Genomic DNA, 26,087 nt, shown 5'->3' with positions numbered 1-26,087 from the left:
GTAAAGAAGTGCCCACTTCACTTACACACACACACACACACACACACACACACACACACACACACACACACACACACACACACACACACACACGTATACTATAGTAGGTACCTCATAGAGTCCCTTTGTAGCTGTGGTAACTTCAGTCAGAGCCTTTAATGTTTTAGTGTCCTTAAATGTCTGACAGGGTTTATAAGACTGGTATATCAACACTTGGAGCATATAATTTTATAATTGTCCTAACTTCTTGACTGATCACTTTATTCATAGCTAATGGCATTCTTTGACTCTTTGTTAATTTTGACTTGGTCATCTCTTCTTAGAAGCATCTGACTTAGGTAGGGTTACTTTCTAGTGAGCCCCAGCAGTCAAACTGTCTGACTCCTCCTGGCTTTGTTTTGCACCTGACTTCTTGTGGTGGAACTCGGATCCTCATGGTTGCCCTGCAGGTGCTCTGAGCATCCCAGCCCCGCCCCGCCCCGCCCTCTTCCCTTTGACTTTGTGTCACTACCTTCTACCTACAACTTTTGTCCAACTAACCTGACATGCATGTAAGAAAGAACATATTCCACTTCTATGAACTAAACTTTATTAACTTCCTAAATATGTGATTCATTACTTGAAATACAATTTACAAAATATACAGCTTAGTCTTAAAACAAGGTACCAACAGTTATGGGTTTCTTTTGTCCGCCAACTCCCAAGGTAAGTGCTGTGTCCACCCTACTGTTTAATCATCTCAATAGCACATCTGGGCAGAAAACGAGCTTCTGTGCTCCCTGGTCCTCTCACAAAACGTACAGAATAGTTTCATTTCTTACCGTACAAGATCTCTACCTGAAGCAGTGTCCCTGTTTGTGACACAGTCTGGATGTAGCCTATTTCTGTAGAACTTCTGTGACCTTTCAGACCTGACTCATATGTCTTTGTAAGGTTTTTTAATAGTTCCCTTCACTTATCTCCGTTTTGTAACCTGTTGTTGTTGTTGTTGTTGTTGTTGTTGTTGTTATTATTATTATCTCTTTATGTAATATATAATAGGTGTATTACTTGAAAATACATGCACTCTTTTCTCTAGTAGAATATGAGCTCCCTGGGTGCAGGAGGTGTGTCCGTGTGCTCTTACGGCCTTGGTAGCAACTACTTGCTGGGAAACAGTGGCATTGAGTGAGCATCTACGTGACAGAATTCTGTTTCATTAGTGAGGCATGAAGAGGCTTCATCTGACCTCTGTCTGCATGCCTGGGGACCACAGAGTCACTGTAGTAACTAAACATCCTGGAGGATAGTAATAATTTTATGCTTTTGGAATAGTAACTAAAGCAGTATTTTAGAATATTTTATTCTCTGATTCAGCTGCTTTTTTTCTGCTGCATTTACTACAGCACTTCATCTAAACAGAAAAACATCATTTCAGTTACATACTTAAGTACTTAGAAGAGCTATTTTCAAGTAATTTACATTTCTTAGTTTTTGATTTTTAAAAGATTATATCTAGAAGGCACAAATAAAACATATAAATCAATATTATCTTTACCCTGTCTTTAAGAGTAGGCAAATACGTGTCTCAAAATTCTAGCCACCTGTTGCTTCCTATTGCGAGTCTCAGGTAACAGCTGGTCCTCAGCTGAAACAGTAAGTGGTTTGTAAAACATAAATATGTATGAATTCAGAAATGTTCAGAATGTTGTGTAGCATATAATGTCCCATTAATACGAAAATCTTTTTGTAATTTGATTTTAGTTCCTTTTGGATAACACTTCTGTCCCTTGTTGGTAACTTTGACATTAGGGTTTTTAATATATTTGTCTCATCTTTTCCTGTCTGTGAAATAGGTTTTTAAGGTTTTAAAGAATAGTTTTAGTTTTTATTAATTGTGTGCTTAATAGGCTACATTCAAGTTTTTCAAAATTCTTTGCATTTGCTAATTTGTGTATGGGAGGAACACATGAATGCATACATGCGAAGGGCCTGGGACAACCTGTGGATGCTATCTTTTCCTTCCACCATACAGGTCTTAAGGATCGAATTCAGGTCACCATACTTGTCAGCAAGTATTTTCACCATCTGAACCTCTCACCAGCTCCATTTAATCACTTACGGAGAGCTCTTCACATAGTTCTACCTCTCTACTTACCCTTCTGAGTCGTAAGCTGAGTTTCATGTCTCTATTGACAGATTATTGAACTGAGAGCAGAGTGGTTTGAAAGCTTCATCAATGCAAGCATGTTTCTTAGAACTATGTAGATTATTATATCTTATAATACAATCTCGTTGGTTTGGTGACTAGTTATAAAGATCAGGTACTTATTAAAACCTGAAATAAGTCTTGTGGAAATATATCATCATCTGTCTTGATGAAAACTGCTGGTCTCTAAATAGGAGCCATTTTGAACTTGACATGGGGCTTCAAAGACCAACAGGAGTACTGTTTCAAAGAAAGTTTTATGTGGCCTCTGGCCTGTGGAAAGTAGTTGTTAAGTGACTGAGTACTACCATAGCAGAAATTGCCATATTCAGACCTTTCTTTTCATCTGTGCATTGTAGGAAATGCTCAAGTTAGAAGAATGATAATTGATTGTAGTAATAGCAACCAAATAACCTTCATTCCAATGCACTTATTAGAGGAAATGCCTCAAATATGCTCAGTTAATAAGTATATAAACTCAGACAGTTAGAGGACTAATGTCAGAAGAATTGAAACCATCTATATTATTAAAGCCATTTTAAAAATATAAAATAAGTAAAATAATGGATACTGCAACATACTATGTTCTTTGGGGGTACGTATGTGCATGTGTGCATGTTCTTATGTTTGTAGGTAAGTGCATGTGCATGTGCTCACACGCATATACACACATGCATATGAAGGTCAGAAGACAACCTCAAGTATATTCCTCAGGTACTGTCTGTCTACCTTTGTGTTTTTATGGATCTGTGCATGTTTGTTGCAATTAAAGATCAATATTAGGTATCTTTTTCAGTTACTCTTCACCCCATAAGAACACACACACACACACACACACACACACACACACGCACGCACGCACGCACGCACACACACATTTGTGGGTGTGTGCTATCTGCATGTATGTCTGTGCACTGTGTGCCTACAGAGGTCAGACGTAGGAGATCAGATCCTCTGGCAGGAAAGTTGTTGACAGTTGTGAGCCGCCATGTGGGTGGTTGCTGGGAACTGAACCCAAGTCCTCTGTAAGAGCAGCCAGAACTCTCTGACTTCTGAGCCCTCTCTCCAGGCTATCCATTTTAATTATTTGAGACAAGGTCTCTTCCTGGAACTTACCATTTAGTCTGGCCAGCAAGGGAGTTCTGCTGTTCCAGCACTGGGATTACGTGCACAGTCTGTTATGCTTGGCTTTTATTTTTTATGTGGGTGCTAGAGACAAACTCAGATTCGTGTGCTTGCACGACAGATACTTTAATGACTGAGCCATCTCCCAGCCCGTTTGAGACAAGGTCTGTCACTGACCTGCAGCTCTGTAGCTAGGCTAGGCTGTCTCTGCCGCCCTGGCCTTAGGCTTGGGAAAGTGTGCCATGTGCCCAGCTGGGCGTGGGGGAGACGGGTTCTGAGCATAGTGCTGCGTGCCCAGCCCTCACCGTGATTTTTTTTAAACCTTCATGAGAGTTCTCCTTGTAATTTTATGTATGAGTTAGTGTATGGGAACCTACATGTTAATAGTAAGAGTGTCAGACATCTTAAATGTTACCTCAGGACTGATTTAATCTGCTATTTCCCTGCATTTAATAGCTCCTATAATTTGTGAGAAAAAGGAGTCACTTCATTTTAAACAAAAAGGATCCCTTCAAATGTTGATCCTTGTTGTGATCCCTGTGTGTTGCAGTCGAGGGTCTGCATGCCAAGCCTTGTGTACGCAGGCGTGTACGTACTCACTTAATACTAAAGAGCTCCCTTTCTTCATTCTTGGGTTAGCAGACATTAAATTCCATTCTTGCATGTATTTTTTATTTTAGCAATGAAAATTTCTGAATAAAAGTGAAATGACTTATTTGAAACTATCATGTATTTTGTTTAAAATCACACTTATATAGTTATGTTGTAAAAATTTCAAAGTATTTATTGATATCTTTATATTAAATGAACATGTATCTCAGTTTCAATGAAATTATTAATAAAAGGTAAAATATTACCAACCATCTGTAATACTAAGAAGTAAAAAGAACAGCATGGTTTTAAAAATAATTATAGTATTATTAATACTAAAAGATAGGACTTTCTGATAGAAATATTGAAAAAAATTTCAAATGAAAATAGAAAGTGCTATAAAAACACAGAAATTGATTATGTACTAGGTAGTGAGACTTGGCATAATGTAGAGTTTCAACATCTTTAAGCCGATGACATAATCTGTTAGTGCGATAGACTTTCTTCACTGAATGTATTTAGGAGGCTATATTTGTGATTTATTAGATTGCTTCACAGTGACCTTCTGTTTTCTGATTGCATTTAAAATTTATCTTGAAATAGAGTATAAACTTAATCAAGCGTTAGTCATTGTAACTCCCTCTGTCACTTTGCCAGTGGGGTCAATAGATAGCCACTGCAGCAGTTCTAACGCTCTAGGGAGTAACCGTATGCAGTACCAGGACCAACACTCTGACTGGCTCCTAATAGGAATTTTTAAGGTATGCATTTAGATTTATTTTTAGCTATCATGCTTGTTTTCAAACATGATTTTAAAAGTTTAAAATACCTTTTCATGGTTCTTGACATTCAGAAATTGTTTATGCCTCCAAATTTAGGCTTGCATTTTAATTTTTCATTGATATTTTCTAAAGTTGTAATCCAATGAAAAATTAATCCGAAGAAGACCAAAAATAAAAGATTGGCGCTCCCCAGGATTGTGCCTTAGAGATGAGTGTCAGAGCCTGTGACAGTGGTAGGCGTGTCCTATGCTTTTGTCTACACTGACTGAGGTCTGCTATGCTAGAGATCCTTGGGGGTCTACAGCATTGGTTATATAATCTATTTACAGTGGGCGCTGGGGCAGTTTGGACTTATTCCGATATCTCCACAGAGAAATCTAAAAACCAGTTACTGATAATAGCAGTAAATATTCCAAGATACAACAATCGTTGAGCCCTGAGAATCAGGGGCGGCTTCTTACTGGTTTCTCTGTGTAGTCGATGTTGTCTTTAGGCACATAATACTGAATGTTTGCAATGCAGAGTATTTTCCTAGAGAAATGTGCCACAGTATAATTTGTCCTACCTAGTAGACAGTTCTTATTTGTGTTACTAACTGAATTCTAGTTTGATAATTATTTCCTTCTCCTTAATAAACTATTAAAAATACAATGGGGGGTTAGTGTAAATTGTATTGGTTCAAAAATCAAGTGGTATGAATTTAATTCCTTATTTTGTTTACTAGTTGTGAATTAGTAAGTTTTATAACTTCTCTAAGCCCCTCTCGAAGAGGAAAGAAATCATTACCTTTGCAAGGCACACATGTCTCACACTGAGACGACCTATAAAGGCTCCCTTCAAACACTGAGCCTTATTATGGCTTCTTGGTGCGTGTGCTTGTACGTGTGCATATGTGTGTTTGGGGGGCACAGTAGTGTCTGCTGGTAAGCCTCCATGTGTGCATGCTTGTACATAATCACTTGATTCTTAGGAGTTCCCTTTTTGCACTTTCGGTTGTCAGACATTAAATTCCACCTTTTGTCTTTCTGGCAAAGTAAATTTCTGATGAAGTGAAATGACTGATTTCTTTTTCCACATCTGTTTACTTGACTTCAATCCCCAGATGGCATGTGGTAGAAGGAACCAACTCCAAAGAGCCTACATGTAGTCCTCTGACCTCCATATGTGCCGTGCAGCGGCCCTCACCGAAAGAAGAGCGGTATATTTAATTAAAAAATAATAGTCGCTCTTTCTTTGTTAGTGGTTTCTGAGGAAGAAATCATGGCCTGGGAGTTGCGTTATTTATAACCTTCTTTCTTCCAAAGTACAGAAAATTACATATTTTTTTATTCTTGAGTGTTGTGAACCTGTTTGTTGCTGAAGCAATCAGATTCTAGAAGGTACTTAATCATACAAACATAAGCAAAGAAAAAGCCAGTCTGCAGAGACAACAGTGTGCCAGGGTATCATTCCATATTCCTCTCATTTTTATTTGGATGCTGTATTGCCAAAATTTGCTCTTAGCTGTTAACAATTAAACGTTCCTCCTCTTACACCTCTCTCCAACCTTGGCGACACAGGTCCTGGCAGCAGGGTGATAGCTTCTGGGAGCACATGTGCCCAGATTTTATTGGTGGCGTTTGCCTGCTTCACTTAGGAGCGTTGAGTGATTGTTGCAGAATCTATCTACCTAAGCCTCTGACTTGATTGAAAAGCTTTAAGAACAGGAAATTGAGATTCCTTGAATGAGGCGTTTCATCCACACGGACATGTTCTCTGTCTCTTCTGAAATTGCTCTTCAGTTACAGAAGATTAGTTTCCAGAGCGTGAAGGCAGGCCCATGCTTCTAGTTCACTTGCTGTTACAGACCTGACATGCTTTAGAGATGGCAAGAGCATTTGTAAATTCTTCACCCAGTTGATCAAACTCACCTTTTAAGTGTCATTTACTAAGTTCTTTTTTTTCACAATATATGACAGTATTGATTTAATGTGGGGATGAACAATGTATAAAAAGTCAAGGGGTTGGGGATTTAGCTCAGCGGTAGAGCGCTTGCCTAGGAAGCGCAAGGCCCTGGGTCCGGTCCCCAGCTCCGAAAAAAAGAACCAAAAAAAAAAAAAAAAAAAAAAGTCAAGAAATGTGCCGAGACTCAAATCTGTCATGAGATGGTGTTTTTAGGTCTGTTGTCTGTGACTCATTCTTGGGTTCTTCATAGACATAGCTGAAAGTCTGGAGTCTACCAGAAGCTGAGCTAGTATCAGCTACCATTAACACATGGCAATACTCAATTGGAATTTCCTGAATAGAAATTTCACTGAACAGAATAGAAAACATATAGAAGTCCCTAAGTTACATGTACCTTTAGACGGAGAGTATAGGTAGGAAAAATTAATCTCTTTGATGTCTCTGATTTATTTTGATATCTTGCTCCTCTAGGTCTAGCACCTCTCCTCAGATAAACCAGTAAGTTTGCCTCAGACAGTGTCCTGGAAATAAGCCCTCTGTTGTGAGCTCTGCCGCAGTATCATCCCGTCGGGTTGTGCTTCCTTGACTTAACCTTCCCATACCTTTCATCTCTCCTATGTTTGCCTTCTACGTCATTGGACTTCACATCTGTATCAGCGTGTTTTCTGTTCCTGTTGACCTTCAAGCCTTATATTGTCACATTTCTTATAGGAAGCCTGACTTTGTCAAGGTTCATGCATTCAGCTGTCACATTGAAGGTTCTCACTGAAGCCCTGGTGAGAATATCTGTGTGATAACCTCTGTAACTGTTTTCTCGGCTTCTCGCCCGCTGGCCTTGCTCCCAGTGTACTTGTTCATTGCAGCTCAGGCACCCTAACCCTTGCTGTGACCTAGTCTGATCTTTGTCACTCTTGTCTTACACCCACCATGGTCTTCCTTGCCTTGCGTTCGTCATGTACCACGCTCTCACTTCCTTTTGACGTAATTCAGTCGCTTTTCCCTTCATCTTAGCCCATTTGTATTGCTCTCACTTCTCTCTCTATTCTGTTTCAGTTTCTTGCCCATCATTCTAATGATTGTCCTAAGTTTCTAAATCCCTGGTCCTCTGTTAATCTCTTTGTTACCTTCCCCTTCCCCATTAACGTTTCAAACGAAGAGGGATCTCTTCATACAGCCTAAGATCCTTCTTTGTCTATTCTTACTTCTCTGCCGCACTAGCATCCTTGCTTCTTTGTTCTGGAGCTTCTGATATTTTGATAATTTAATTTATTGGAGTGTGTTTTCCTGTGGCACTGCTGTTGTACGCAGGGAACAGGTGTACTGCTTTATTCTCCCCGTCTGGCCAGTCTTAAAGAAACCTTATCTAGGGCCGGGACAACAGCAGGGCCTCGTGTTGTATATTTTCCTGGCATCTTCTACTCTTTTGCATGGCATATTCTTGGTTTATCGTTAAGTTTTGTGATTGGTGACTGTAGCACACAGTATAGAGATAGATAATATAGCACAGCAAGTTAACTGGCAGTTATTAGGAGTCAAATACTTTGTTGGGCAGGAAAATAATGGAAGATACCTTGTTGGGCATGGAGAGATGCCCAGGAGTAAGTCAGTAGGGATAATTGTAGAAGCCTGTTGGGCAGCGCTCCTCAGGAGTGCGGATGCCTTTTAGTAGAACAAAATAACTCGAGGGGGGGGGGGGGTGTACCGACAGAGTCAGATGACAATCAGCTCTGCTTCCTCTGGCAAAGAACTTTAGTCCCTAACTCTTTCTCTTCCATAGAAATTACAATATGATAACAATAATATCTATTTCATACAATTTCTGCGAAGCTGTAATAGCATAATACCTATGAAAGATTTGGAGCAGGCCTTTCAGAGCAGTTAAACAAAGGAATAGCTTCCTATTAGTCAAAGAAGCACCTCGCATTAGCAAGAAGAACTATTGGGGAAATAATTTGTAGTATAAATAATAGCATAAAGCTCTGTTAAGAATTAAATCCCCTAGCTCAGTGGTAGAGCGCTTGCCTAGCAAGCACAAGGCCCTGGGTTTGGTCCCCAGCTCCGAAAAAAAGAAAAGAAAAAAAAAAGAATTAAATCCCCATTATAGCAATTATGAGAAACCTAAAGTAGTAGGAGAGTCGGGGAAGGGGGCAGGGACAGAGAGACTGTGTGTGTGTCTGTCCATATTTTTGCCTGTCTTTTCTAGAGATTTCAGAAATGTTTATCAGCCTTTAACTGTGTCCTTTTTTTTTTTTTTTTGTCTCCAGCCCCTCCTAAATTATACAACATGTTGAATTTTTGCTTTTCTTTACAGGATTTTAAACTCAGAGATCTTCCTGCTTCAGTCTCTGTGTGTTGGGACTAAAGGTCTACACCACCATGTCTGGTTGCAGGCTGAGTCTTAATGTAGAATTTTGTTGAAGTTGAGAAAGCTAATAAGCTTCATGGAAAGGTTTTTCACTGTGGCTCTGAAGCCCTTAGGAGATCTTGAGGGCTGTCTTTTGCTTCGGTTTTGTTTTTTGCTACTCCTCTTTTCTTCTAGTCATTTTCTTCTTTTTCAAGAAGACTTATTCTTCCAAGGAGGTCCTACCAAGATTCTGCATAAACAACACGAAAACTACAAAGTGCCCTTTGCTTTTAGTTGTGGAGCAGAGGATGATGGGAAATAAGATGCTGACTGGAAGGTCCCCATTGCTTTGCTTTCTTAAGGAAAATAGTCTGTGGTTGAGTCATAACTTGTTCCCTTTTTGTTCTGTGTAAGTTTATTAGCTTGTGATTTCAGCAAACCATCTGGTCCTGCTGGCATCACACGCCATCAGACCTGTGCTTTCCCGCTAATTTACTGTAGACAGTTAGATTATGTGCTCTACCCCAGGGCTGCCAGGGCTTTCTGAACGTTTGTCTTAAAACTGCTGCTTTTAAAAAATTGCTCTGTGACCCAAAGCACACAAAGTGGTGGAGAATCTCTTAATTGTTTAACATAAGGTTTATCTCTCCTTCTTCTCAGTTGTCATACTTTCGTCTCTCAGGGACAGTGACTCCACATTTTCCAACAGCCATTGATAAGTATTTGGTTCTGGATAGCCAGGTTCACTAACTGAATATGTTCTCTTGGGTTGCTGAAAGGAAACAGAAAACAGGATAATTTGAATTGACTTGAGGTTTTTTTCCAGACTTGTAGCCAGAGAGCAAATCTGGATCCTGGGTACCGTTCTTGCTTTGTGTGTAAACAAGCTTTACAGTGTATTTGGCAGTGCTAGACGATGGCTCAGCACTTCTGAGTAGTTGCTGCTTTTGCAAACCATCCAGGTGTGGTTACCAACAGCCACATGGTGGCTCACAACTGTCCACAACTTTAATTCTGGGGGATCTGACACTCACCCCTTCAGGCACCAGGTACACACATCGTACACATACAGCCATGTAGGCAAAACAGTCATATACACTAAATAAAATAAATAAATCTAAGGAAAAAATTAAATTTACTTGGATATATGTATGATTTGAGGCAAAATACTTTATAAACCTAGCACTCAAATACATAGGAAATTAGGCATCCTTTAAGAAAATCGTACTTTACTAATGCAGGAAACTCAAGAAGGGAAAGTTTGAACTCAAGTTGAACATGCTATTCAATATGGTAGTGGACACTAGAGAGGCAGTTAAAGAGCATTGTTAAAATGCATACTTTTGTTAAATAAGAGCTAGGGAAAGTACAGGAGTAAGATGAGGCAGGGTTCAAAAGTAATGCTTGGAAAACTGTTAGGTTCGCGTTTGGGGCTTTAGTCTGACAATAAGAAAGGAAGAATCCAGAGCAGCTCACTGAGGAAGAGCAAGTAGGTTACCAGCCCAGCCCTGCCTTTACAAGCCCACAGCGTCCAGAGGAATTCTGGTGAGCTTGGAAGAAACCATACTCAGTTGGTGATATTTAAAATGCTTGTGTTTTCGTAACTACTAGTCCCACAGAGTTAAGTTAAAACGATAGGTGTCTTTGCCAGTAATTTGAGCATTTAGAGTAAATTATCAATGCCAAGTAAAATAGTACTTGGCAAAGCTTGTTAAATATGAGAAAAAAACCTGAAAAATGAAAATTAAAACTTTCCCACAAATTTCAAGTCCAGAGATTTATATTGGTGTCTTAGAAAAGTTAATGGGAGCATGGCTCATTTGAGGACGTAACAGCGGTCAGCAGTTACTTTGAAGGTTGTTCGTTTGGCAGTGCCACAAGTAGTCTCAGCCTGTGTCACATCAGCTAACAATCCATCCATTGCTCAAGGCAGCTCACAGAGCTTGGCCAATGGCGGGAGATGATGGAGGCAGTGTGGGTTTGCTGTGTGCAGTTCCTGTAGAACAGCAGTTCTCAGCCTTCGCAGGGCAGCAGACGGCATGACACTACGGTGTGTAACGCAGCAGGTACGGGTATGAATTAGCAATGGAAGTCTGTGCTGGGGCACCACAGCGTGAGGAAGGGTTTTAAAGGGAGGGCCACAGCATTAGGAAAGTTGAGAAGACCTGCTGTAGAGGAATGGATCATTGGGACCATTAATTCAATCTACCAGTGATGCCCAGCAGGAAATAATCATGTGACTTTTTTGTAAAGGAAAGATTTATTAAACAGAACACAGTCATAAATCTTAGAAGATATGCTTGATAGATTGTGTTCAAATACTTTATCAAAAGATGCTGAAACAAAAGTAACAGATGAGCTCTGAACTGGGGAAAATGATTTAAATCCATGAAATTTAAGAAGATAACAGAAACAAGCAGGTAGGGATAAATTAGACTTGGGATTTCAAGAACGAAACCACATGGGTGGTCTTTAACTAACTAAAATATCTATGTCCTCATTATTAGTATTAATAATTAGTATTAGTATTAATAGTAATTAATATTAATTAATAATTAGTATTAGTACGTGGAACTTGAAGATGGCTCAGATGGTAAGGACATTTGCTTCCAGGTCTAATGACCTGGTTTTTGATCCTTGGCACTCCTGCAGGAGCTAACCTCCTCAGGTATCTTCAAGTCCATGCCCACACAGTGGCACATGCTTCTCTCACAAAATAAAGAGAATACTGGAAGAAGTTCCTAAAAGATAACTGAGAAGCTGTATTGGCGCAGTGAGCCCTAGGGTATCTCCTTTTGACACAGTAGGAACTCCATGCTCTTCTTGTGATGGGACACTGTCCTTAAAATAGCAAAAAGTCCAAGTCCAGTGTAAGGAAATCTTTAGATTTTAAAGTTTACAGAAATTTGAAATGGAGGGACACATTAGATGACACTGTAAGGAAACCCCCACGTGAATTCAACATGTGTTGCAGGTTGTACAGGACAACGGGTGCCATCTTGTCAGGGCTTTCCTAGCTTGGGAAGTTAAAAGTGAAGGTGACTTGACCTTTGTCCAAGTACAAGTCAAAAGCATCTTCTCTCCTCTGAATTGCCTTAGTAGTAGTCTTGTAAAGGAAAAAAGGGTATGTGTGGGGGGTGGTAAGCTCTAAACCCATTGACCATAAAAGTTAGCACTCATTTCTGACCGGGCTTCCTTCCCTTGATTGACTTGTTCATCATTCTATCAGTACCAACCCTGTGTCTTTATAGTGTACCTTGAAGTTAAAGAAGTCACCTAATGTTTTTTGTGTTTTTCTTTTTTCTTTTTTCTTTTTCTTTTTTTCAGAGCTGGGGACCGAACCCAGGGCCTTGCGCTTGCTAGGCAAGCGCTCTACCACTGAGCTAAATCCCCAACCCCGTTTTTTGTATTTTTCATGATGATTTTGCATTTATATTTCTTTCATGAAATGCATATCTGTGCATTTTATTCTCCAATGCTGTTTTAAATTAAATCATTTAATTTTCATTACTGTATATAGATATATAATTGAATATGTGTTAATCTTGAGTCCAGTAACATCACTGTGTTCATTGATTATAACTGATTTTTGCAGTTTGAATTCCATTGTATGATTATGTCTTCTTTAAGCAAAGATATTTTCATGTTCTCTTTTCCTATGTGCGTGACTATTTAAACTCGTGGCTGAAGTGGGGGATGTGTGGCTGTATGTGTTGGGGTCTGTGTGCTATTTCTTCTCTTTCCGTCTGTGTATGGGCTCAGGACACCCAACTCATGTCACTTGCTGAGCCGTCTTACCTGTCTACGTGTAGATGACTTCATTTTTTAACTTACTTTTTAAGAATTTCAGACCTGAGTACTGTATTCACATTATTTCCTCTTCCCCTCTTTTCCACCTCGCCCCACAAGTTTATAACCTCTTACTCTTTATTACTGTTTCCTAACACATGTGTACTATATGTTTATGAACAGAACCTCGATGGTTCATTTAGGTTTGCTCCAGTGTATGTACTATTGGGGCTCACTGCTCGGGCCCCGATGCTTATCCGGGACTCATCCTTGGAGAAGTCTGAGTCTCCCTCCCTCAGCAGCCGTGCATTGCCGTTCAATCTGCTGTTTCCGTCAGCCATCTCCATTACGGTGGTAAGCAGAGTAATGGAAGCAGCCGTTCTAGTCTGAGAGAGAAAACACTCAGTCTTTATCGTAGATATCCTTGTCAGTTGAAGAAGTTCTTGTTTTAGATTTTAGGTTGTTTTTATCGTGAAGTGTTAGGAATTGTCACGCTGCTTTTTAAACTATATATATATATACACTATATATATATCATCTATAAAGTGCTTATATAATAATATATAATAACATTAGTATATAATCATCGATTGGAATGATGTTCTGTTTCATACTATATTCTTCTAATGTGGTATATTCCATTGTTTGGGAATTATATGTTAAGATACAAACCTTGCATTCTGTAGATGAAGACCAATTTTGAGACATCTCAGTCTCCGTATTTGATTTTCCAGCTAACTTCTCTTTGTAATTTTAGTTTCTTCCATCCCTCTCCTCTTCCTCCTAAGCTTCTCTTGGTTTTAGGCTTTGGTTGTTCTTTTACAGCAGTCCTATTTTTGCTTTCTTTCTAGCAGCAAAGATCATTTGTACATTTCTCACCCCAAATTTGGAATCAGGTTCCTCTGCCCGTAAAGCCCCAGCCCTAAGGTGTCTACTCCATTAGTGCTAAACTACAGTCAACATGCCTCTTGGCTGGATCTGCTTCTAGCTCATGTGCCATGATGCAGAGTTGTTTTGTTCTTCATTTTAGGACATAAACTCAAAGTATATGGATGGAACAAGCCAGAAGATTCTAATTATTCACATTTATGAACTTATAAAAATAGGTAGTGATTTACTTTGAAATACATTCACTTACTTTAAAAAAAAATGTAGGTGGGCTGGCAAGAGGGCTTAGCAGGTTAAAGAGATTGCTGTCAAGCCTGACAAACTAAATTCAATCTCTGGAACCTGTATGGTAGATGCATGCGCGCTTGTGCACGTGTGTGTGTGCACATAGACATAAATGTCATAACAGGAGGCAGAAGCAGGTGGATCTATGAAGTCTTGACCAGCTTGACCTTATCTTAAAAAATAAAAGAAATGGGGTGGCGGGATGGAGGAAGAAAGAGAGGGGGGAAGTAAAGGAAAGAAAAGGAAAGAAAAGAGGATGTGGTGGACATGGTGCTATAGTACTGTAACTCCAGCCCATGAGAGGCAGAGGCAGGAAGATGAGTTGAAGCACAGTCTTAGTTACATCATGATTTTTTTTCAGGCCACCATCAACTGTCTCAGAAAAAGGAGGCAGGCAGGAAAGAAATATTACAAATTAAGAGTGCAGATTACTTTTCAGGAATGGAAGGGACAATGAAATAACCTCACTTAAGCTGGTCAGGGATAGGTATGATAGTCTTCTCCTACATGTGGGGGATACATTCTTAACTTGTCTCCAGTGGCTGCCTGAAACTGCATACCATTCCAAATACATATAATAAATGTTTAATGTATGAATTCGGCACAGTGAGAGAATAACAATAATAAAATCATTAGAACGATAATACTGCATTAGAAGTGTACATATGGCCTTTTTCTTAGCACCTCTCACTATACCTTTTTAACCCTCTCATTGCCAACATCGCTTTGCACATTAGGGCCATTATTAAGTTACAATAAACATTGCTGGAGCACAAGCACTGTAAGAGCAAGTCAGGGATCCATTACTGACGTTGCCTCAGAAGGATTTGCAGGCACACAGCGCACACGAATAACTGACAAACAGTACTTCATGGTAATTCATGATAGAGGAACAGATTTCATCATTCTACTTAGACTGGTATATAATTAAAATGTTAGACGTTTATTTCTGGAATTTTCCATTTGCTGTTTTTAGACTATAGGTAGCTGAAACTGCAAGGAGGGATAAATGTCTGTTTTGCTGTTAATTCTAGAAAATTGGCATAGGCTTTCTTTTTTTATAAACAAAGTATTTCATGTTGCTTGGTTCTGAAATTTGAAAGTAATTGTATGTGGTGAGGCACTGTTTTTTTCCGACTCTATATAATTATTTCTTATCTTGTCTAAAAATACATGGGGATTTTTTTTAAAAAAACATGAACTTAATCTTTTTGTGCCGTGAAGTAAATTAGACACATAGACTCATAAAAAGTTAATTTGAACTATTGCAGTGTGTGTTTTATAAATCTATACATGAATGATCAAGGTAGTGTTCTGTCTAATATTCTAGGACTTTCATATAGACAGAATCATACACAGGGCACAAAGTGTGCCAGACATGGAAGAAATAATGTGCTTATTAAGCTCCACCCAATTTGAATATTTCCTGTTAAAGCATCATAAAGTAAGTCTTCGTAGTTTCACAAAGTAGAATGTGTAATTGCGAGAATTACAGAAATATAATCATATGATCATCAAGGATGAATCTCTGTGAAAAAGCCAGATAATTGTATGCTATATAAACTATTGAGAAAGTTAAAACAGTTGACATAGTCACATGTAGAAAAAGAGAATGGTAGAACACTTTTTATGTGCACAGTGTTATAGAAGCAGTTTCTGAGTTGCTGACAATATTGTTTATTAATGTACATGCTAACAAGGTACATTGATGTGGGTCACATTTTCAAACTATATATTTATTAATATATTTGTCTGTACTTCGCACTTTTGTAAAAGACTTAGCAAAATGTGTTTAGCAGCAAAGGGGTATATGTAACCTCTTCTGTAGGGCAGGAAAACTTGACTCTTTTTACATGCTTGCTTGTGTGCATGTAAACTCTTTAGGGCATGTAAGAAACTGGTATATTGATTTCTGGGTATGTTGCAACACAAGATGCTAGGGAGACTTGAGGTCTGTCTCCATATGGCAACAAGTGCTGATGACTATATCCCTGTTCTTTCTGTGTCCCCATTGTTTTGTCCTTAACCTAAGAATCCCTATCTAACATAATTAATTACTTAATTTTAGAAAAGTTTTGCATGAATTAAATAAATAGAATTAACTCTTTTGGCAGTTTCCAGGAATTTGAGGTTAATATATATCCCTGTAAAATTTGCCGACGTGCCCCAAGGAGGTCTACCCAACAGTGTGAGGATCCCACTAGGGGAAGGGGTCAGCTTGAGCTCTTAGGAAGGTGTGTTTGTTTGTTTGTTTGTTTGTTTGTATATTTTTTTAATGCAGGTACACAGATGCTTAGCAAAATCAGGCTCGTACTGGAAAGAGCCTGTTTACAGTTCTGGTGTGCTTACTGTAGCTCTGTCTCCAAACAGGTCTCAGTTTTGGCACAAAAATTGGTTCTTGTGGGAATGAGTGAATGACAGAGTCCCTGCCTCTACCTATCCTCCTCTGCTTCTGAACAGAACAGTCATTAGCCCGATGAGCAGTATTGTAAATACAAACGTCAGCAGTCAGTGCCCATGCTTACCCGCGAGCTCACTTTTTGGTAACAACATGCTTTCATTGCTGAAGTTTTTGCTTTTTAATTAAAAATGTTTATTTAAGTAATTTAAATTTGGCAAATAATCAGAACAAGAAAAAATGGCTTTCCTCTCTGTTTCCTTTCTGTGTCTTTGACATTCTGTAGTTTTGTCCCCTTGCAGGTGTGTTCTGTTTGTTTTAGATCTTTTTCTGTCAAGGTTCCCCATTTTAAAGCATCATGACTTTTTTATCTCATCATATAGTTTTAGATCTTTTTAAAAAAAGAACTCTTTAGTGGTGTAAGCATTAGAATTTAGTCCAGATGTATAAACACTGTTCTCGGTGCTACTTCTATATCTCCGCTCTTTCCTAAGATTCCCATATAAATAATTGTTATTATTTTGTGGTTTATATTTCTATTTGTTTCTTACGTGTGAGACTGGGGTGTGTGTGTGTGACGGAGGGAGTGCTGTGTGACGGAGGGAGTGCGCACATGCCACCTATGGAGGTCAGGAAGCAGCTCTGTGGGCTTTGTAGAAGTATTTCTCTTCTTTTGACTCTTGGATTTTTTTTTTTTTTTTGATTCAAAGGATTGAATTGAGATCATCGATCATCATTAGGCTTATGAAGCAAGCACATTACTGTCTGAGTCATGTTGCTGGGCCTATCTCCCCTTTCCCCCATTAAACTTTTCTTATTACATTCATTCATTCACTTATTTATTTATTTATTTATTTATTTATTTATTTATTTATTTATTTATTTATTTATTTGAGGGTGTAGGTCTCTGTGTGGTGGTGGTGTTGTTTGCTATGTACCAGACTTACAGTCATGGACAAACTCTATACCACAAAGGTAAATCCACACCCTGTTTATTCTTGATACATATATATGACCAGAAAGAGTTTAGAAATTTCAAAATGACCTTATGTGTCTTCCAGTTTCTCAGCTCAGGAGTTGCCCATGGCCAAGCGGCACTCTCTGTAATTGGCCATGGTGTTTTACTTTTGTCCTTTCTGTATGTGTCTGTCTTAGGTGGAAGAGCTGTTGATGGCTATGGAGAAGGTGAAGCAAGAGCTGGAGTCCATGAAAGCTAAGCTGTCCTCCACCCAGCAGTCTCTGGCAGAGAAGGAGACACATCTAACCAACCTCCGGGCAGAGAGAAGGAAACACTTAGAGGAGGTTCTGGAGATGAAGTAAGTCTCTCGCCTTGTTCGTTGGGCTCCACTGAGTTGACATGAGTATGCTCTGTCTTCCAGCTTTGGGTGTTACCCTAGCACGGAACCCAGTTAGAATGTCAGCTCGTTTCTCTTACTTCCTGCAACAAAGCTTTTCAAGCATGGCACAAATCCTGCTCAAACAAATTAATTTTTTTTTTTACCTCTTTTATACTTAATTTTACAGTGTACTAATATGTGTATCTTTGAATTACTCCTTGAAATGTTTAAATTCATCTGCAAAGGTTGGGTCAACTGGAGAAGAAGACATTGCTTCCCATGTCTTAGTATCATCTCGTATCTTAGACATTAAAAAGTACTTACTCTAGAACCAGCAAAGTGGTGTAGCACATGAAGGTATTCATGAAGCCTGAACGCATGGAAGTGTGGAAGGAGAGGGCCAGTTTCACAAAGTTGTTTTCTTACTTTTCACACATACGTACACAGAGAATGTAATACTTCTTAATTAAGGAAAAACTTTAAGCATTTCCAAATGTACCTTGCAGTAATCGTATAATGAATTTCCATATACTTACCCATTGATTTGCTGATTAATATTTTGCTACACCAGACACTTAATTTTTATAAAATTGTCGCTTTCACCAAGGATTACTATATGTTCTTTTTCTTCTTGCTTCCCATTGTGATGTTCCTGAGATTGAAATCTGTTTCTGCTATTATATACGAAAAGGTCTTTTGTGACCTTTGTTAAAAACAAGTATGTCTCCATGTATCCTGAAGTTCCAGTAGTAGTGCTGTTTCAGTTACAGTTAACAGCCATCACCCACATCTAAAACACTCTTTTGCTCTTCCACCAAGTTTCTGGTGGGCTGTCTTAGTCCCCGTGTCCTGTAAAGTTGCCTGTGTTTCTCTGTTGTCTCACAGAAGTTCTTTGTACTTTCCGCTCTGCCTTCGCTTCCACTGCCCAATCATGGGCTTCTTACCTCTGTCATCTCACTCGCTGGCCCATCCTCTCATTCCTGTGACTTCTCTCATGGTCTTCCTGGCCTATCATCTTCTCTACTTTAGTACACAGTCTCCCTCGCTAAAGTAAGAGTATTTCCACCACCTAGTATTTAAGCTATTAATGCCTCTTTTCTCTTGCTTTGAACTGGGGATACATTATAAATACCTGGATAAATGCAGTTGAGAAGGATCTTGCCAGGCTCCTGTGAAAGTATCACTGGATGAGTTTGTTTTATATCTCCTAAACACAGTTGATCTATTCTCTTATCAGAGCTTTCCCACTCAGTTCAGACAGCAGCTTCCAGAAAAACCGAAGTTTGTTTGCTCCTGGAATTTCCTTTTATTATTGATACTGCATGAAACAATGGTTTGTTTGTTTGTTTGTTTTGTTTTGTTTTGTTTTTTTAAATGCTAGAATGAAAAGGTAATTTTGTGGGTTTGTTTTGTAGTAACACAGTACCAAAGTTCATTATAAAATTTCCTTGTCACCCTATTCCAAGAAAATAAATACCACGATTAGCAAAAGTTATTAATAAGATCTTAACTCACACATGATTAGCAAAATATAGAATGTAGAGGTGTGCATCAACAGTGTAGAAATTTAAACAAAAAACCTCGAAATAAAACACTAACCACCTGCTCCTTAGGGATGACTTATCTCTTATACTCTTAGTCACCCATGTTGTATAACTATGGCATCGTGATTGTTTTTAAAGATTTACTTATGTTTTTATTCTGTGAGTATTTGCTTGCATGTGCAGCACATGTCTTCCCCGAGCCTATGAAGTTCATAGAGGGCGTTTTGTAACTGGGGTTACATGTGGGTGCTGAGAATCAAACCTCGGCCCCCTCAAAATGCAGCCAGTACTCTTCACCACGGAACCTTCTGCAGCCCATATGGTGATTTAACTCGGATGTCTCATAAGCTTCGTGCCATGTGCAATCTACCATCTTAAAAGCTTTAGAAGTTTTCAGGCTTTAAGTTACACTTCAATTCCCCCACTATCTCTGTCCTCATACTGTGTAAGGTACTTGTTACTACTCTCCTTCTATTAAACATCTGGTTGATATGTCTAACCTCTGCCCAGATTGTCTATAGGAAAAATGGTGGTCCAGGCCCTCTGCTCATGGCTCTGTAGATCAGTTGTACGTTTCTCCCAATGGTACACCACACCAGGTAGCATTCTTGTCATCTGCAGCATAATGTGAAACACATAAGCATTTTAAAAGTATTTTTAAGTTTAACACAACAATACAGTGGTTTAGAAATCCTTTATTAAAAACTGTGCATTTAATCTAAGTTGAATTATACACAAAACAGTATAGATGGCATGCTAAGGGTTCGATTCTAGTACATTTTCAGTTCATTTTCACCACTATCCAAAGTAAATCAGTCGGGGTTCTCTAGAGGAATAGAACTGTTAATAGGGTAGTTATTAGAGCAGCTTACAGGCTGTAGTCCTGCTAGTCCAACAGTGGTTGTTTTACAGCAGAAAGTCCAAAAATCCTATAGTTCTTCAGTTCCCAAGGCTGTATGTCTCAGCTGCCTGCTGTATACATTGGAACCCCAAAGAATTAGGTTCTAATACCACTGAATGCCTCAGCAACAGGATAAAAGCCTTGCCAGCAAAAGGGGAGAGTGAGGGCAGCCAAAAGGCAAGCTTCCTTTTTGTGTCCTTCTATATACGCTGCTACCAGAAGTTGTGGCCCAGATTTACAGTGGGCCTTCCTACGTTCTGCCTCAAATGGTCCAAATGGTTGGGTGGGCGGTGGGGTGTCTTCCAACCTGAAAGGATCCAGACTTAAGGTGCACTCAGCTGCTTGGGTTTTAGTGGATTGCGGGTGTAGTCAGGTTGACCAAGATTAGCAGTCACATAGTCTTCATTCTGTTTCGGACTCCCACTCTCCATGTGTTGGGTTAGTTCTAATCATCCTGGCGGTGGTGTCTGTCATTTCTAAGAATTTGCTGAGGATGTGCTTTGTGGTTATTCACTGATGTGAGGCTGATGATGTGTGTACTCAGTGAGTAGGAAGAGCATATCCCAGCAGGGTACACAGCCCCTTCACCCAGCAGCATGCTCATTTTAAAAATGATGACCTGTCATAAGAAATTATCAATGGATTGCTCACATAGAATCGAGGACAGCATCTTGTACAGTAAGCATTTAATAGTAAACTTTTTTTTTAGTTTTTCCTGGTGTTGATTCATAAGAAAAACAAGATCCTTTAAATCCATTAGATTAAATTATTAATAATCGAGTAAACAAAAAAACTTAGTCAGTGTAACTAGAGAGCATGAAGTATCAAAGAAATGGAAGGGACTGCCATGAGAAATGGACCTAACCGTGCTCGCATACTGCTCTGTACCAGAGGGAGAAGTCAGCTTTCTCAAGAAGACAGCAGTGGCCCATTTATACATAGATTCGTCAGTAACACACTACAATTGTCCAGTTTTCTGGAACAATCCTGGCCTCGTCAAACCAAGAAAAATGACTGACTAATTCTTTTCCATCTCTAGCATATATAGTTATAACTTTGGAGCATCTGTTAGAGATAAGTGGCAGCCCTGAGTCCGGGGAGATGTAAAACTGTGCTCTTGGTGGCCTGCCAGTGCCTCATTAGGAACATTTGAGCTGGTTAACCAAACCTAAGGAGAAGGAACATTTTTATTTGCAAATCCCACAGTGGTCTTCTTTCCTTTTTTATGCTGAAGTTTTGTTAACTATGATTTTTTTTTATTACCCTTTAATGTTAGTCTCTTTCCCCCAAGAAAGAAAATAGATTGAAAGGAGGCAGGACAAAATAATAAAGTAAGAAAGATAATGACTACATTGATTTTAATTTTAAGTCAAATTTAAATGAAGATTTGGACAAGTTGATTCAGTCTCTCCTCTGAATTAAGTTAGCAGTCCCATCTCCTTAATAGTCAGAACAAAGCTTAGAAAACACTTTCATTCCCTTTAAACAAAATTTTATTTGTATTTTTCTTGTTATATGAGTGAGTATTGGTCACATGTGGGCAGGTGCCTAAAGAGGCCAGAGTGTCAGACTCTATGGATCTGGAATTAGAGGTGTTTGTAAGCTACCTCGTGGGGATGCTGGCTACCAAACTTAGATCCTCTGGAAGAGCAGCAAATACTTTTAACTGCTAAACTTCCTCTCTAGCCCCTTCTCATTCCTGATGAGTTTATCAAGCTATTAATTGAGTAGTTCCGAGAATTGATTTGTTCAGGGAAGGGAACAAAAGAGAACTCTGTATTTCCTTGGGAGTCTAGGGCTGTGTGTCCTCCATCCGTCAGCCATGGCCGTCTCTGTCCTGGGCCACTGCTGCCTCCCCCTCACTGGTTCAGCCGTTGGGTCTGACTTTAATGGCCACTTTATGTTTCCTCAACCTTCTACAACCTCACCTAGGAAAGATTTATTTAGCTTACCATTTAGATTTATACCATAAATCTTTAAAGTTAGTTGTAAGTCATTCTGAGAATGGTATGATCTAGTTGGAATTAAATAAGTCACTGCATATTAAGTAAGAGCTTAATAAACAATTAGGAGTATATGAATGCTGTCAGCACACAGGTGAAAAAAAGGTACAAGGACAGAGAGAATGTCACCACAGTCACATTTAAGACTTCCAGGCTTCCCTCGACATAAGTGTTGTTATATGGGCAGCACTTAAATTACCCCGTGCATTTGTGAGTTTATTTTCCACAGTAAGCATTAAATACCAGTGTGCCTTCCACCCAAGTGCCTATACCACCTTAACAACACTAAACAACACAGGCAATGTTAAACTCTCTGGAACAGTGGCTCCTCTCTCTTCCTTCCTTCCTTCCTTCCTTCCTTCCTTCCTTCCTTCCTTCCTTCCTCTCTCTCTCTCTCTCTCTCTCTCTCTCTCTCTCTCTCTCTCTCTCATAGAATAGAGTTTATTGGAGGCGTAGGAAGGGGGAGTTGAAGAATAGAGGCAGAAGGGACAGAGAAGGAGAGGGTTGGGGAGAGGCCAGGTGGGAATACATGGGGGTAGGAGAGAAACGGGTCAGAGAGAGAAGAGAGTCAGAGAGTGAACAGTGGCTTTCAAATCTTAGGTAATATTTGTTTCCAGACCTCTGTCATTGCTGTATGAATTGCATCCAAAATTGAAACTGCATGTGCTTTAAAATCGCATCAAAGCTTTAATAATATGCCTCTACCATCAAAAAACAGCACGAAGCAAAAAAAGTGTAATCAGTAGGTCCTTATGTTTAAAAATAAGAAACAAGTCACTTTGGGGAACATTGAAGAGGGGAAAAAATAAGGTAACACCAAAATTTTACTCAAATGCTCAATAAAAATAAAATTTGAAAAGCAGTATAGGGTATAAAGGAAACAATCTTGGTAGAAGAAAGTGATTTTTAAGGGACCAGTCTTTAAAATTGAAATGTTTCGTTCAACCTACTCATTACGCAACATCTGAAACATACGTATCAGATGTATATCTTATTTTTCCTCAGTATGACCTTTACCTAGAAAAACTAAAGTTATTCTTGGGATTTTGTTTTCTTTCTTGGCCAACAGTTAGAGATCCAAGACAAAGAAGAAGGGATTTACTAAAATTTAACGTTTCTGAAGTCCAACAAAGAATATTAAAAATGTACACATACCCCTCTTGGGATTGGCATCCGAATTATATTTAATTATTTAGTTCTGGGGACTAGACCTGAGCCTCCAGTATACAGGCAGTCTACAGCCCCAGCTCTTAACATTGTTTCCTTTTTTTTTTTTCCAAATGTGGTCTTCCTGAGTTTCGCAGGCTGGCCATAAATTCACTCTGTAGCCCAAGTGGGCTTGAACTAAATCCTGCTGCCTTAACCTTATGTGTAAAGGGAATTACAGATTTGTGCCACTAGGCCTGGTTTAGAAATCATTCTTGATTATATGTATAGTATATTCTCTTCAAGAAAAAAGTATAATTTCACTCTTGGAAGACAGACTGGCAGATCAGAAGTTCTAGGTCATCCTTTTCTACATACCAGTTTAAGGCCAGCCAAAGTCTGGATAATCTGAAATTCGGTCCTAACCCCTCCCCCCCCCCAAAAAAAAAAAAAACAACCCAAAACCAAAAATCCGTCACAGCTATAATTTGTAGCTACGATGTGTAATATCTGTTATCTGTACGTTATGTTCTATTTAGTTTCTTATTTCAAATACTTGTGCTGCCATTTGTGAAGGACTTCCTGTGTATCACTCGGTTATCTCTGTACCTGTTAGTCTGCTTCCTGGCACGACCTAGCAGAGACAGCCAGGCTCAACCTGGCTCGAGTCAGCAGGAGTGAGCAGGGCTAACAGGAATGCCCAGCTATGCCTCTCTCGGGGAACTGAAATGAGCTAAGATGAGGACCTACAAGCATTGCACAGCTAGCGCTATAAGCAGGCTTAACTCTGTCCCCGCCATTGTCCCTGGAGTCCTATTTATACCCTCCAAACATTGCGTGTCCTCCATGCGTCCTGTCTAGCATGTGCGTTGGTCTCAGGTGACATCACTCTGCCAATCGTCCCGAGTCTGCTGAAGAGGAAACAAAGTGCAGCACACCACAGAAGGTTTTCTCTATGGCGTCCTGGCAAATGCAGCCCCACTACACAGTGCGAGGCCGATCAATACATGTGTCCACAGCCAAGCATCCTTCATCACGTGTCCTTTCACCTACACTGTGCGAGGCCGATCAATACATGTGTCCATAGCAAAGCATCCTTCATCACATGTCCTTTCACATGCTTGCTTTAGCAGAGCATCCTCTCTCCTGTGTCTGCGTCATCATCCTGTCTCTTGTGTCAGTGAAACCTTCACCAGCCATGTGTTTGCCCCAGCAGAACACCATCCAGCTGACTTTCCAAAGAACCCTTAGGCTTCCACTTCAGTGTGGGGTTTGCTTCCAGGTTCTGACATGAATGAGAGAAAGTCCTGCTGGGACTCAAACATAAGACATACACCTAAGACACTGTCCTAGACTGTCACCAAGAAGTCCCATCACATACATGTGTAAGAGATACCCATCCAATTTGAGGAATAATTCTCAGTATAGAAGCATAGACAGTTCTGTGAATTAAGGATGATACTGCAAGATATGACAAGGAGAACTGAGCAGACATCTGGGAAGTAAGAACCTTTAAATGTCAAACAGAAAAGTCAGCCAAGAGCCTCAGCAACACAGTAGATCAGAGGGAAGGAGAAAATAAACAGAGAAAAAGGACATAGCTCTCACTAGTAACCCTGACTATAAATAGTCTTAATTCTTTACTAAAAACACACACTTGCTTAGTGGATAGTATGTCCAATAAAATACTGTCGGTAAGAAGATCATTTCATCTGTGAGGATGTAAACAGAGTGGACAGTCAAAATAAGTGGAGTCCACCAAAATGCAAGGGTAGATATGTAAAGAGGAACCAGTCCTACACATAAACAAGATTAAGCACCACAGGAACAGTAGGTTACTTTAATACCAAGAACTACTCTTTGCAAGGTTAGGAAAAAAAAAAACCCAGAATCCATATGATAACACCAGAAAACATGAGTACCTAAAGAAACCTAGGCGTAAAGCAGTACTGCAGGCATAAGAACACTGTAGCCATTGTGACAGTGCACGTGCTAGTGCCACAAGGGCCGTGGCACGGTGCAGTGTGAGGGATTCAAACCCTCAATAGGTAATAAAAATAAACATTGGAAGCCGGACATAATGGCAGGCACATACCTTAAATCCCAGCACTTAGGAGGCAGAGGCAAGGGCATCTTTCTGAGTTCAAGGCCAGCCTGGTCTGCATAGTGAAACACTGTCTCAGATAAAACCCACTCCAACACAGTCACTTTTCTCTGAAGTTCTGGCACCTGGTAGGTTCACCACACTCCAGCGGAAGGCCACACATTCCAGAGTATAAGAGCAGTACCAACTGTACCTCATGATTGTGGGGGTGTGCGTGTGCATGCATGCATGTGTGTTTTAGACAAAAAAGGATATAAAGTTAGGCTGATAGGTAAGGCAGGTGGATATGACAGGAGGGAAGAATATGATCTAAACACATTGTACAAAATTCTCAAATAGCTATTTTTTTTTATTTTTTTACAGTCCAGTCATTACCTACCTCTCAGTCCAACCCCCTCCCCCATCCCTCCCCACATAAAGTTCCTCATCTCATTCCTCCTCCTTGTCTCCAAGAGGATGTCCCTACCCCACACTTCCCACCCCTGCCAGGCCTCCCCACTGAGGCCAGACCTGACAGTCGTCTGCTGTATATATGTCTGCTGTATATGTGATATACTCATATCAGCTGGTATATGCTACCTGGTTGATGGCTCTCAGTGTCTGAGAGATCTCAGGGGTTCAGGCCAGTTGAGACTGCTGGTCTTCCTATGGGGTCACCCTCCTCCTCAGCTTCTTCCAGCCTTTCCTTAATTCAACCACAGGGGTCCCTAACTTCAGT

General features: G+C 39.7%; 1 protein-coding gene across 10 annotated transcripts in view; it reads left to right on the top strand.

Moving 5' to 3' along the window:
* Erc1 (ELKS/RAB6-interacting/CAST family member 1) overlaps positions 1-26,087 on the top strand; it is a 306,255-nt gene that overhangs the window by 154,813 nt on the left and 125,355 nt on the right. For all 10 annotated transcript variants that reach the window (XR_015685325.1, XR_015685323.1, XR_015685324.1 and 7 more), the window contains 1 exon segment: positions 17,490-17,650. Coding sequence is in view for 5 of the 10 variants with exons in the window: in XM_087656198.1 (XP_087512324.1) it covers positions 17,490-17,650 (161 nt within the window). In the remaining 5 variants the exon portion in view is untranslated.

This window comes from Rattus norvegicus, chromosome 4, assembly GCF_021556685.1.
Source record: "Rattus norvegicus strain SHRSP/BbbUtx chromosome 4, alternate assembly SHRSP_T2T, whole genome shotgun sequence".
In the NCBI taxonomy this organism is placed as follows: Eukaryota; Metazoa; Chordata; class Mammalia; order Rodentia; family Muridae; genus Rattus; species Rattus norvegicus.
This window is presented reverse-complemented; position numbering and strand designations above follow the sequence as displayed.